At 32.5% G+C, this 11591-nt stretch overlaps 1 protein-coding gene across 1 annotated transcript in view; it reads left to right on the plus strand.

Moving 5' to 3' along the window:
* LOC111701371 (uncharacterized) overlaps positions 1 to 8219 on the plus strand; it is a 53955-nt gene extending 45736 nt beyond the window's left edge. The window contains exons 12-17 of the mRNA XM_023472629.1: positions 397 to 543; positions 1585 to 1666; positions 3343 to 3418; positions 6288 to 6341; positions 6626 to 6736; positions 6821 to 8219. Of these exons, the coding sequence (XP_023328397.1) occupies positions 397 to 543; positions 1585 to 1666; positions 3343 to 3418; positions 6288 to 6341; positions 6626 to 6732 (466 nt within the window). The 3' untranslated portion in view covers positions 6733 to 6736; positions 6821 to 8219. The remainder of the gene's footprint in view (positions 1 to 396; positions 544 to 1584; positions 1667 to 3342; positions 3419 to 6287; positions 6342 to 6625; positions 6737 to 6820) is intronic.
* The last annotated feature ends 3372 nt before the right edge of the window (positions 8220 to 11591 follow it).

The raw sequence follows: 11591 nt of genomic DNA on the forward strand, positions 1-11591 counted from the left end.
GGGGGGGGTAAAAAAAAATTCGGCGCGCTTCGCGCGCCAAATTAAAAATACTTACCCCCCCCTACAGAATCCTTATTTACGCCCCTGTGCTGTCTACACTGCAACTATCCTTTTAGTGTACATGTCATATATTTATATATTTATAAAGGGAATAAACGCTCTTCGTTCTATCTTTGAAGTATATACGAATGTCACTGAGAATTTATCTTTTAAGTAAAGACTGAAGTTAAACCAGTCGTATCTAGTTAAAATATTCTGATATCTGATGGATAAATTATCTATGCTGTCATTTACTTTAAGGAATGGAGTATGTGTCTAAAACTCAAATTTCTATATTGCTTCCATATTGCTTTAATGTAGCAACAACTCAATTCTTTAAAAAAACTACTTATTAAGATTCCGATCCAACTCCCGTGATGTGCCACCCCAGCTGCCTCCCCGGGACAATATCTACGGGACAGTACAGCCCAGCACCAACCAATGGGAAGAGAAGAGGGAGAAGAAGGGTGGAGACGATCCATACTACTTCGGACTCTCAGCCAGGTTAGTAGTGACGTCATTTTGTTTGCCTAAATATTTACTTTTTGTGTTAAAAGTGTGCAAGATCTAATGGTTTCAAAAATGTTTATTCTAAATATTTGCTTTTCGTGCACTATGCCGAAAAAACGATCCGACCTGTAAACAAGCGTTATATATTTAAATATGAATTAAAAAAGAGGTTTTACTGCGTGTAAGATTTCCAAAGTTTTGCAAAACCTCATTTGGATAATTTTAGTAAATTAAATCTTATATCTCGTTATTTTGTTATATCTTTCGTATTATTGGAAGTACAATAAGACAGAGTACACCTTCTGAGATCGTAACTTATTTGTGGATAATCTGATCTTGATATCCGATGTTGGCACTTTTAAATGTGAGGATCAATGCATGCTTGATCCCTCCATAAAAGTTATCCCTAGACCAATCATGGGATATCCAAGAGGAATTAAGTTAATCCGTAGGTTTGCATAAGATGCTTAATCCCGAGATTCACAAAACCAAAGTTCTGACTACAGTACATTTTTTTTTGCCACTAAAATTAGATTTTCAAATAAACATTTTTATGAAGATTACTTAATATAATCAAACATTCTTGAATATTAAAATATTTCATTTTAAAGCGTAACTTGCATAGTTTACAAGACAACTTGAGCTGAAAACTTTAGAATGTGATATCCTTAATCCCGATTACTTAATCTGATTATCCAATGGACACACTTTTGATTTTCTTCTTAAATCGTTCTTTCTTGGATATATAATAGAGAAAAATCAAAAACCGGTTTTTTAAAAAAGAGAGTCCTTCCCGTTTCTGTATATTAATCTTAAATGGCGCGCAAAATTTCAAATTTATCGGCCTCATATACGCAACTCTGATTGGTTGAGGATACAAGAACAAGATTAGGTTTTCTCGATATTAAGAACAAAAAGAGAGGATCAAGCATTGATCTCGATATCCACCATTCTAAAGTTTTCAGCTTTGATAACATAAGAAATTGAAAGACGACTTATTGTATTTAAAAATATAAAAACTAACATAATGTTCAGAATTCCGAACTTTGTGAAGAGTCGAAAGAAAAAGCAGAAGGAGAGAGATGCTGCCAGGTCAAGAAGTACACCGGGGCATGAGGTGAGCAGTGTGTCCTAATATATACTGAACACAAGATAAACAAATACAGTTTGTTCTAATATATACTGAACACAAGATAAACAAATACAGTGTGTTCCAATATATACTGAACACAAGATAAACACATACAGTGTGTACCAATATATACTGAACACAAGATAAACAAATACTGTGTGTCCCAATATATACTGAACACAAGATAAACAAATATAGTTTTTCCCAATATATACTGAACACAAGATAAACAAATACAGTGTTTCCCAATATACACTGAATACAAGATAAACAAATACAGTGTGTTCCAATATATACTAAACACAAGATAAACAAATGCAATGTGTCCCAATATATACTGAACACAAGATAAACAAATGCAGTGTGTTCCAATATATACTGAACACAAGATAAACAAATACAGTGTGTACCAATATATATTGAACACAAGATAAACAAATACAGTGTGTCCCAATATATACTGAATACAAGATAATCAAATACGATGTGTCCCAATATATGCTAGACAAAAGATGTACATATACAGTGTGTCCCAATATATGCTAGACAAAAGATGTATAAATACAGTGTGTCCCAATATATGCTAGACAAAAGATGTACATATACAGTGTGTCCCAATATATGCTAGACAAAAGATGTATAAATACAGTGTGTCCCAATATATGCTAGACAAAAGATGTACATATACAGTGTGTCCCAATATATGCTAGACAAAAGATGTATAAATACAGTGTGTCCCAATATATGCTAGACAAAAGATGTACATATACAGTGTGTCCCAATATATGCTAGACAAAAGATGTATAAATACAGTGTGTCCCAATATATGCTAGACAAAAGATGTACATATACAGTGTGTCCCAATATATGCTAGACAAAAGATGTATAAATACAGTGTGTCCCAATATATGCTAGACAAAAGATGTACATATACAGTGTGTCCCAATATATGCTAGACAAAAGATGTATAAATACAGTGTGTCCCAATATATGCTAGACAAAAGATGTACAAATACAGTGTGTCCCAATATATGCTAGACAAAAGATGTATAAATACAGTGTGTCCCAATATACAAATACTTGACTTTATTTCTTACAAAACATTTGTTCATAGTTAATAGATTTAATCTGACTTTTTAACTGTAATAAAATTAGAAAACGAAAAACAAACTTTTTCTAAAATGAGAAAAAAATAAACTGTGGAATATTAAAACGACATTAAGTAATCCTTAAGTGTATTTGATGTGGTTACAAAGCAAAAAGATTTACTAGTATCTAACTTCTTAAATCACTAAATAAAACAAATGGGTCTGTACACACTCCACAATTGCAGTGTCTCATATTAATATATTGAAAGTGTGTCAGCTCATGTTCAGCGGACTTATAAAACAATATAACAAACTTTCCTACAATATGAATCAATAAACTTTGGAATATTAAGACGACATTATAGCAATACTCAAGTTTATTTGATGTTGTCACAAAGCTAAAAGATTTTTTTAATATCCAAATCTTGTATAAAGAATTTGATTTACAACAGAATTAACATTATGAAAGTTGCATTTACGATGCCTTGCTTTAGCTCGTTAAAGTTTCCACGTCCACGTTTCCAAATCGTCTTTATATTCTAGAGTTCATTGGTTCTCATCGTATTTGTTTAGGTGAGCTCAGGTCACAGTTCATTACCTGCTCATCCCTTCTGGTGGCACAATAGGATTTACACAGACAATTCTACAGGTATAAAAAATATACCACTTTTTTGTGGCAACTCACATTACCCCATCGGTCGAGGGCAGGTTTCTGGAGGGTTAAAATTGAAAAGGTATACCTAAAAAAATGTCGACATTTATTATTTTCAAAAATGCACCAATTTAAACTAAAAAAGCAGCGAAATTTAGTTTATCTTGGAAAATTAACAAAGCAAAATTTAAAAACTGAAATTTATTAAACTGTACTGTGTGATACTGTACAAAAAATAGGATATACATTATTTTGGCATTTTTTTGGTAAACTGTGAGAGAAGAGTGTCACAAAATTCGTTTTGAAAACGATTGTTAAACGATTAATTTTTGTTTCGTTTTTCGATCGTTTCCAAAAACGATTGTTTCGTCCAGGGAAATCCGATCTTTTTTTAAAACGATCCACTCAATTTTTAAATATTAGAAAACGAATAACGATCGTATTTGAAAACGATCGTTTATAAAAAAAACCTGTTTTTACGATAGTATAAAAAAACTATCGTTAACGAATGGTTGTCATTAACGATCGTTAGTGAAACGTCGAACTTTATAAAAGGGTAGTTTTTTTAAAAAAACTGATAGTTTTTGAAAAAAGTTGTAGGGGAGCTGAAACTTCTTTTCTTTTCTTTAAAACTACTCAATCATAAGTACCGATTGTCTTCAGGTCGGGTTCCGCTATCCTTCTCTCTTCGTTAACGATCGTTAACGACAACCATCGTTTTGAAACGATCGTTTAAAAAAATGAAAACGTTAACCCATTTAACACAGTACTCGACTTTACATCTGGCGGGTCAGTAACATTTTGCTTAGTACACATTCACCTAGTCACTCTTGTATGCCGAATCCATTAGTACCTGATTCAATCAGGGTTCAGTCATGTGTTTGTTGTCTATTCTGAACCAATAGAAATAGTATGGCGGTAACATCTATCTTTCTATCTAGCTCATATACAATCAGAGTTATGAATCATTTAATCGGCGCTATCTGTAAATGGAAATATTTACTTCTACTGAAACTATAGTGTAGTACTCATTCGCCTAGTACTCATTCGCCTAGTACTCATTCGCCTGGTACACATTCGCCTGGTACTCATTCGATGGAAACAGTACAACAAAATGGCCGTTTTACACTTTTTTCCAGTAAATTCCTCTCTATATATTCTATTCTCTATGTGTATAACTGTTTTTTGCCTACTTCTGAGACTATCAAATTTGTGAACTGGTTTTTCAATTATATTCTCAAAACATAAAATCACATCATACTTGTCTGTACAGATGATAGAATATACAAATTTACTTGTCTGTCCTGCTCAACTCTTTTCCAATTTGTATGTACTCCTGCCTTGTACTCCTGTCTCAAATCCGTCAACGAAAACTTTATCCTTTCCACGGCTTATAAGAGATTTCTGTTTTTTTGCAGTCTTCTAGAGCATCTCCAATAGTTAGTTGTCTCTAGCTATATATCCTTCATTTCCAACCAAGGAATAGTAGTTTTATCAAAAATTGAAGGCTTTCTTCTTTTAGATTCTCCAGCTTTGATAAGTGCTGTCACATTTTCAAGAGAAAAAATGAATTTGCAGAATTTTCAAATCCGTTTAGCGGGTTTTCCTGTTTCAAAGTTTGTGAGTGTTTCAAGAAAATCTGGGTTAGGCGTAAAATAAAATCAAATGTTTTATAGGCAAACTGTTACATAGGCAAAATGTTATGCAGGCAAACTGTTATGCAGGCAAACTGTTATACAGGCACAATGTTATACAGACGAATGTGAACTATGCGAATAAGCACTAGACGAAAGTGTACTATGCGAATGAATACTAGGCGCAAGTGTACTAGGCGAAAGTGCACTAGACGAAAGTGTACAAAGCAAAATGTTACTGATCCATCCAGGCACACAATGTTCAGCTCCCAGTCTAGAGTATCAATTTGTCAAATTTCCAACAACTTTACAGATATATATATTTATAAAATTTTTGAGGTCTATATAATGTACAGCTTGAATTCGAATGAAAAGTTTCCTGCTGCAGCCAAGGCCGGTTGAGAAAAATGGCTTCTTACAAATTAACGCTGGGGTCAAAGGCCCACCCTTCTTAACTCGTTAATGCCTATTAGGGCCTGTATAGATGCGGCTGTATAATTGCTTATTAGCTAATTAACATATATGCATTCTCAGCCCACCATTTATCAATGTTGCAAAACTCAAGAAAAATTCTTCAGTTGAGTTTTCTAATGTTGTAACATTTGCAATGCATTCTGCTCATGCAAATTTTCCTGTACACACTTTTTTGCATTATTATGATGCATGTAAAGATGCATCTTGGGCCTTCTATCTTTTTTTCATTTAAAGGGACTGTACGCAACATTTAAAGTGAACCAACATGCAAAGATTGCAATGCCCTATCCACAACGGTACCCCTGAAACCTTAATTTGATCACTAATGTGGAAGATAACGTCGATTTTCTAGGTTTATAAGGGTTCATTTCTGGCAATTTTGACATGTTTTCCTGCCGTATAGAAATTTTGCCGAGAAACTACAGTTGAAAATTATCAGTTTTTAAATTATACACATTGATATCTCATTCATAATTGATTATTCAAAGTAATTATTTTTATTTTTATTTATCGTTGTGAATCAGACATTACCATCTTTGCATGGAGGGTCACTTGAAACTACGCTTACAGCCCCTTTAAAAGCCGTTGAGGAGCCTAGCTGGGAAACCCAGCGTTTTTGTTTTTATGCGCCCCCACAAGCCACTTGCTTGTAAAAATTGTCCAATAACATTTAACGATATTGATTTGGTTCTCAAATATACAAATCTACAAAAATAGAATATATTTTTTTCGAAATGTTAATAATAATATTATTTTAGGTTCCCCAGCAGAACCAGTTTATGGAAGGACTCAGCCTAGTTTTGGACCCTATGGTAATTTTATATGAAAAAAAATTAATTTTTTCAAAAAAAATTCCTATATATTTGGAACCTAATGTTGTAAACAATAGGATTTTTCAAAGTTAAGTCTATTTAATCTGAAAGAATTTATAGTTTGAAATTTTAAAGGTCTACAACATCAGGTTGCAAAGACATAGAGATTATAAAATCAGAATTTGTGGCAAAACTTTTTAAAAATTGTTATCCTTAATAATAAAGATTTTTAGCCATGGATTCATAATAATAATAATTTTAATCATAGTTTTTTTTCATTTCAGATTCCTCTGATTCCGACTATTCCCATATCTATGGGAGGCTTCCTATTCCTACCCGAGGTGTGAGAAAATTCCCCAGTAAGCCTTTATTCCTCTCACACTGGGAATAAAAAGGTAAACATCTTTTTGTAATTAATATATTTTTGGAATATTATTATTTCTAAAATTCTTAAAATCAAAATTTTCCTTATTTTTTAGAAAAATCTATTGGTGTTGTAAGGACTAGAAATCTGACCCAGAAGCTCAATTCTCTACATATGCTAGTCATAATGGAACTTAAATACTAGTCTATTTTCTAACATAGACCTAATGAACTAGTGTATTTTCTATCATAGACCTAATAAACTAGTCTATTTTCTATCATAGATCATAATATGCTGGTCTATTTTCTATCATGAACCGAATATACTAGTCTATTTTCTATCACAGACCTAATAAACTAGTCTATTTTCTATCATAGATCATAATATGCTGGTCTATTTTCTATCATAGATCATAATATGCTAGTCTATTTTCTATCATGGACCTAATATACTAGTCTATTTTCCATGATAGACCTAATATACTAGTTTTGTTTCCACCATGGACCTAATATATATCATGGACTTAATTTATTAGTTTATTTTTATCATGGACCTAAAAAACTGGTCTATTTTAATAATGGACACAACAAACTGGTCTATTTTAATCATGGACCTAATATACTAGTCTATTTTTCATCATAGACCTAGTATACTATTGTTTTCCACCATGGACCTAATATACTATAATAGACCTAATATATTTGTCTATTTTCCATCATAGACCTAAGTTTTTTTCCACCATGGACCAAATACACAAGTTTATTTTATTGATCATGGACCTAATATACTAGAGTCTATTATCCTAATGGTCCTAAGCAACCTTCAATCTAGTCTAGGAACTCTAAAATATCTAAAATTTAACACAACTCATTCCAACTTAGTTTTAATCAACCTCACACACAAACAAACAGTCTCGTTTAATCAAATCGAGCTAAATCTAATCTTATTCCTACATTTTTTTAAATTCAAATCTATCCCCTGTTGGAAAGCATTACATCTAGTCTCTTTATAAGAATCATTAAATCAATATGAAAAATATTATGAAAATTAATTAGAATTTCAAAATCACCGCCATATCTAGTCGAATTACACTGCCATGTTTAAGGATTCCTAATCACATCGATACCAAGTCCAATCACACCGCTATCTAGTCCTAACAATTCAATCACACGCCACAAAGTCCAATCACACCGCTATCTAGTCCTAACAATTCAGTCACACTGCCGTAGTTGCCCTATTTATATCTAATTTGATACTCCCAACGCCGTCTGTCGTCGAATATTGCAACTAAAGTTTGTAAATAGTTGAACCGTATTATAAGAGAACTATTATGTTAATTTTATGTTTGCCGAATGAATGTGTAATGTATGCCAGCGAGTTTTTTATTGTAAATAACATTAAGAATTGTTATGTTTCTTTCTATATCTATATATATTCATCTTTCCTATATTATGTCCCTCCTCTCTCTTTTTTTTAATATTGTATCCTAGTATCAAAATAAACAAGTGAAACTACTATGCCTATTTGTATATTTTTCGTCTAAACCGTCTGAACAGAAAAAGGAAGAAAACTGTAAAGGTGTACAAAAGGAGAAAAACTGTAAAGGTGTGTACAAAAGGAGGAAAACTGTAAAGGTGTGTACAAAAGGAGGAAAACTGTAAAGGTGTGTACAAAAGGAGGAAAACTGTAAAGGTGTGTACAAAAGGAGGAAAACTGTAAAGGTGTGTACAAAAGACGGTTTCCAGAATGAGCTCTTTAAAATACTTCGGGGCGTTATTCAGTAAATCCCAAAACAGAATCTTAGTTTTGTCACAATCTCAGATTTTTTAATTCCTATGTATCTGCCACCAGATGTCGTAAACCTTAAATATTTTATTTCAAACTAAGAATTATGTCAGATTAAATATTCCAAATCTGAAATATCAAAGGTTTACAACATCAGATTGCAAAGATATAGGGAATAGACAATTTTATCCTCAGGTTGTAAATGTGCAGGGATTATAAATTTAAATTGTAATATCAGATGTACGGATGAAAAAAATAGAAAAAAAGCAATGAAAGCTAAACTTCGCAGTTTTACAATGGTTGGAGACACCGTAAATTTGTGTTCTTTTTCCAAGAAGAAATATAGTTAGAAAAAATAACCAGCATAAAAACGTGTAACATGTATTTTTTAATGAGGACATATATAAGTAGTGATGGGCATTCCTATGAACAGAATATTTCATAGATTATTTTTGTGAATATGGATTCCATGTCAGGCTGTGACATCCGTCTTGTGTTTACTTTTCCGCCCAAAGACAGTGCACTGCAGTACAAAAAATGCGTACAACTCTGAAATAACTTTCCTTGCATTAGTACCTTGTCCAGGTGAAAATATAAGGTAAAAACTAACCAAAAACTATTGTTAAAAATAAAACGATCGTTTGCTAGGGAAACAGTTTGATAAAAGCAAACTTCTGCAGAATAAGGTTTTAAAATGTTGAAACCTTCTTATGTAGTTGTTAAACCTTTTAAAAGTCTAAAAACATTAAGACAAACCTGAATGAAGGGTGGAGCCGTTGAGAAAAAAAGATTTATGTAGATTAAAACATTCAATTCATATTTATATTCTATAGGGCAACGTGTAAGGTTAAAGATACTGTAACAGAAAGGAAGTAGATGACAGGAAATGATGGAAACAGGTAATAAGGAAACCAGGGAATAGAAAGGAAGTATAGTACAGCAAAGGATGGAAACAGGTAATAAGGAAACCAGGAAATAGAAAGGAAGTAGATGACAGGAAATGGTGGAAAGTGGTGATAAGGAAACCAGGAAAAAGAATGGAAGTAGATGACAGGAATGGATGGAAACATGGAAATTGAAAGGAAGTAGATGACAGGAAAGGATGGAAATTGGAAATAAGGAAACCAGGAAATAGAAAGGAAGTAGAAGACAGGAAAGCATGAAAACTGTATATTTAGGAAACCGGGAATTAAAAAGGAAGTAGATGACAGGAAAGTATGGAAACTGGATAATTAGGAAATCAAGAAAATAGAAAGGAAGTAGGTACCAGGAAAGGATGGAAACTAAATTTTAAACAAATCAGGATATATAAAGGAAGTAGTTACCAGGCAAGGATGGAAACTAGATATTAAGGAAAACGGGAAATAGAAAGGAAGTTTTTACAGGAAAGGATGGAAGCTGGTAATAAGGAAACCATGAAATAGAAAGGCTGTATATGATAGGAAAGGATGAAAACTGGTAATAAAGAAACTATAGGAAATAGAAAGGAAGTGGATTACAGGAAAGGATCGAAACTGGACAATAAGGAAATCAGGAAATAGAAAGGAAGTAGGTACCAGGAAAGAATGGAAACTGGATATTAAGAAAACCAGGAAATAGAAAGAAAGTAGATGACAGGCAAGGATGGAAACTGGAAAATAAGGAAAACGGGAAATATTAAGGAAGTAGGTACCAGGAAAGTAAGCCAGCAATTTAAGGAAACCAGGATATTGAGATGAAGAAGTCTTGAAACTGACTAGTTATAAATGCTCTACCTTTCTAACAATCAGCATTAAGTTTGGAATAGATATACATTTTACAGAGTGAATCAAAAAGGATGAGACTGGAAAGACGCCCTGAAACTCTTAAATTCTGAAGATCTGAAGATTAAATTGGAAGCTGGGGTATTTGATATATTCTTTAAAAGGTTTTCTTAATTAGTTTAGTAGTTTATAAAGAAATAAAAAAATAAAAAAGTTTAAAGTTATAGAGGGTACAATCAATGCAAGAAAAAAAGATGAAACAAATCGAACAGTCGTCTCTGAAGTCTCATCCTCTGTGGGCAACCCTGTGTGTTAACCCTTTAAAGGCTCGGGGTCTGAATCTTTGCATATAGCCCAAGGAGGGGATGCGGCCCACGTCCACCCCTAGAAAAAGGCCTAGGAGTAAAGGTCTGGTATAGGGTTGCAATGCATTCTCAACTTTACAATGCCAATTAATTGAACAAAAAATCAAGGGTTTTCAAGGCTGTAATGCAGGGAAAGTTATTTCAGAGGTGTACGCATCTTTTGTACTGCAGTGTACTGTCTCTGGGAGGTAATGTAAACACAAGACGGATGTCAAAGCCTGACATATGCATGGGATCCATCTTTCACATAAAAAATCAATGAAATATTCTGGTCATAGGAAACTTTTATGTGAATTATCAAAATTATCAAAATGATAAGATAAGATAAGATAAAGTTTATTGCTAAGATAAATGTATCTGTATACAGATAGAGTTTACAATCACAAATTGATGATTATAGTAACAGTACAAGTATAAAGCAATTAGGTGGAAAATAGCTCTTGGCTGTTTTGATTATTTTTTCCACCTAATGTTAGTCATAATAACAAAATATTTCAATTAAATAGATTTAAGGAGAACGATTAGAGATCAGGGTGCGAATTTATCATATGCAAAAAAGTTTATACATTAATTCGAATAAGTTTAAAGTAATTTTCTGACATGTACACAACAAATATCAAAGCATATTAAAACATATCTAATTAGTTTTACATGAATAGCAATTCGGTTTATAACACATTGTCCTATAATTTTCAAAAAGAGAATTTAGTAGTCTATTTTTAAATATACTTAGAGAGTTGCTTCTTTTTAAGTCAAGAGGCAGGTTATTCCACATCTTAAGAAGAGAGCTTGATGGTAAATACTGTAATGAGCACATTTTGAGAATGTCAAGTTGATAGTTAAGAGATCTTTCAAAGTTTCCAAGCTTTTTAAAAATATTTTCAAAAGATGCAGGAAGAAGTTTATGTGTATATTTATACATAAATATAGCTTGGTTAAAGTCTACCAGATCATTAATCTTTAGAATCTTATACTTAAGGAAAAGAGGATCACT

This window comes from Eurytemora carolleeae, unplaced genomic scaffold (assembly GCF_000591075.1).
Source record: "Eurytemora carolleeae unplaced genomic scaffold, Eaff_2.0 scaffold154, whole genome shotgun sequence".
Taxonomy (NCBI): Eukaryota; Metazoa; Arthropoda; class Copepoda; order Calanoida; family Temoridae; genus Eurytemora; species Eurytemora carolleeae.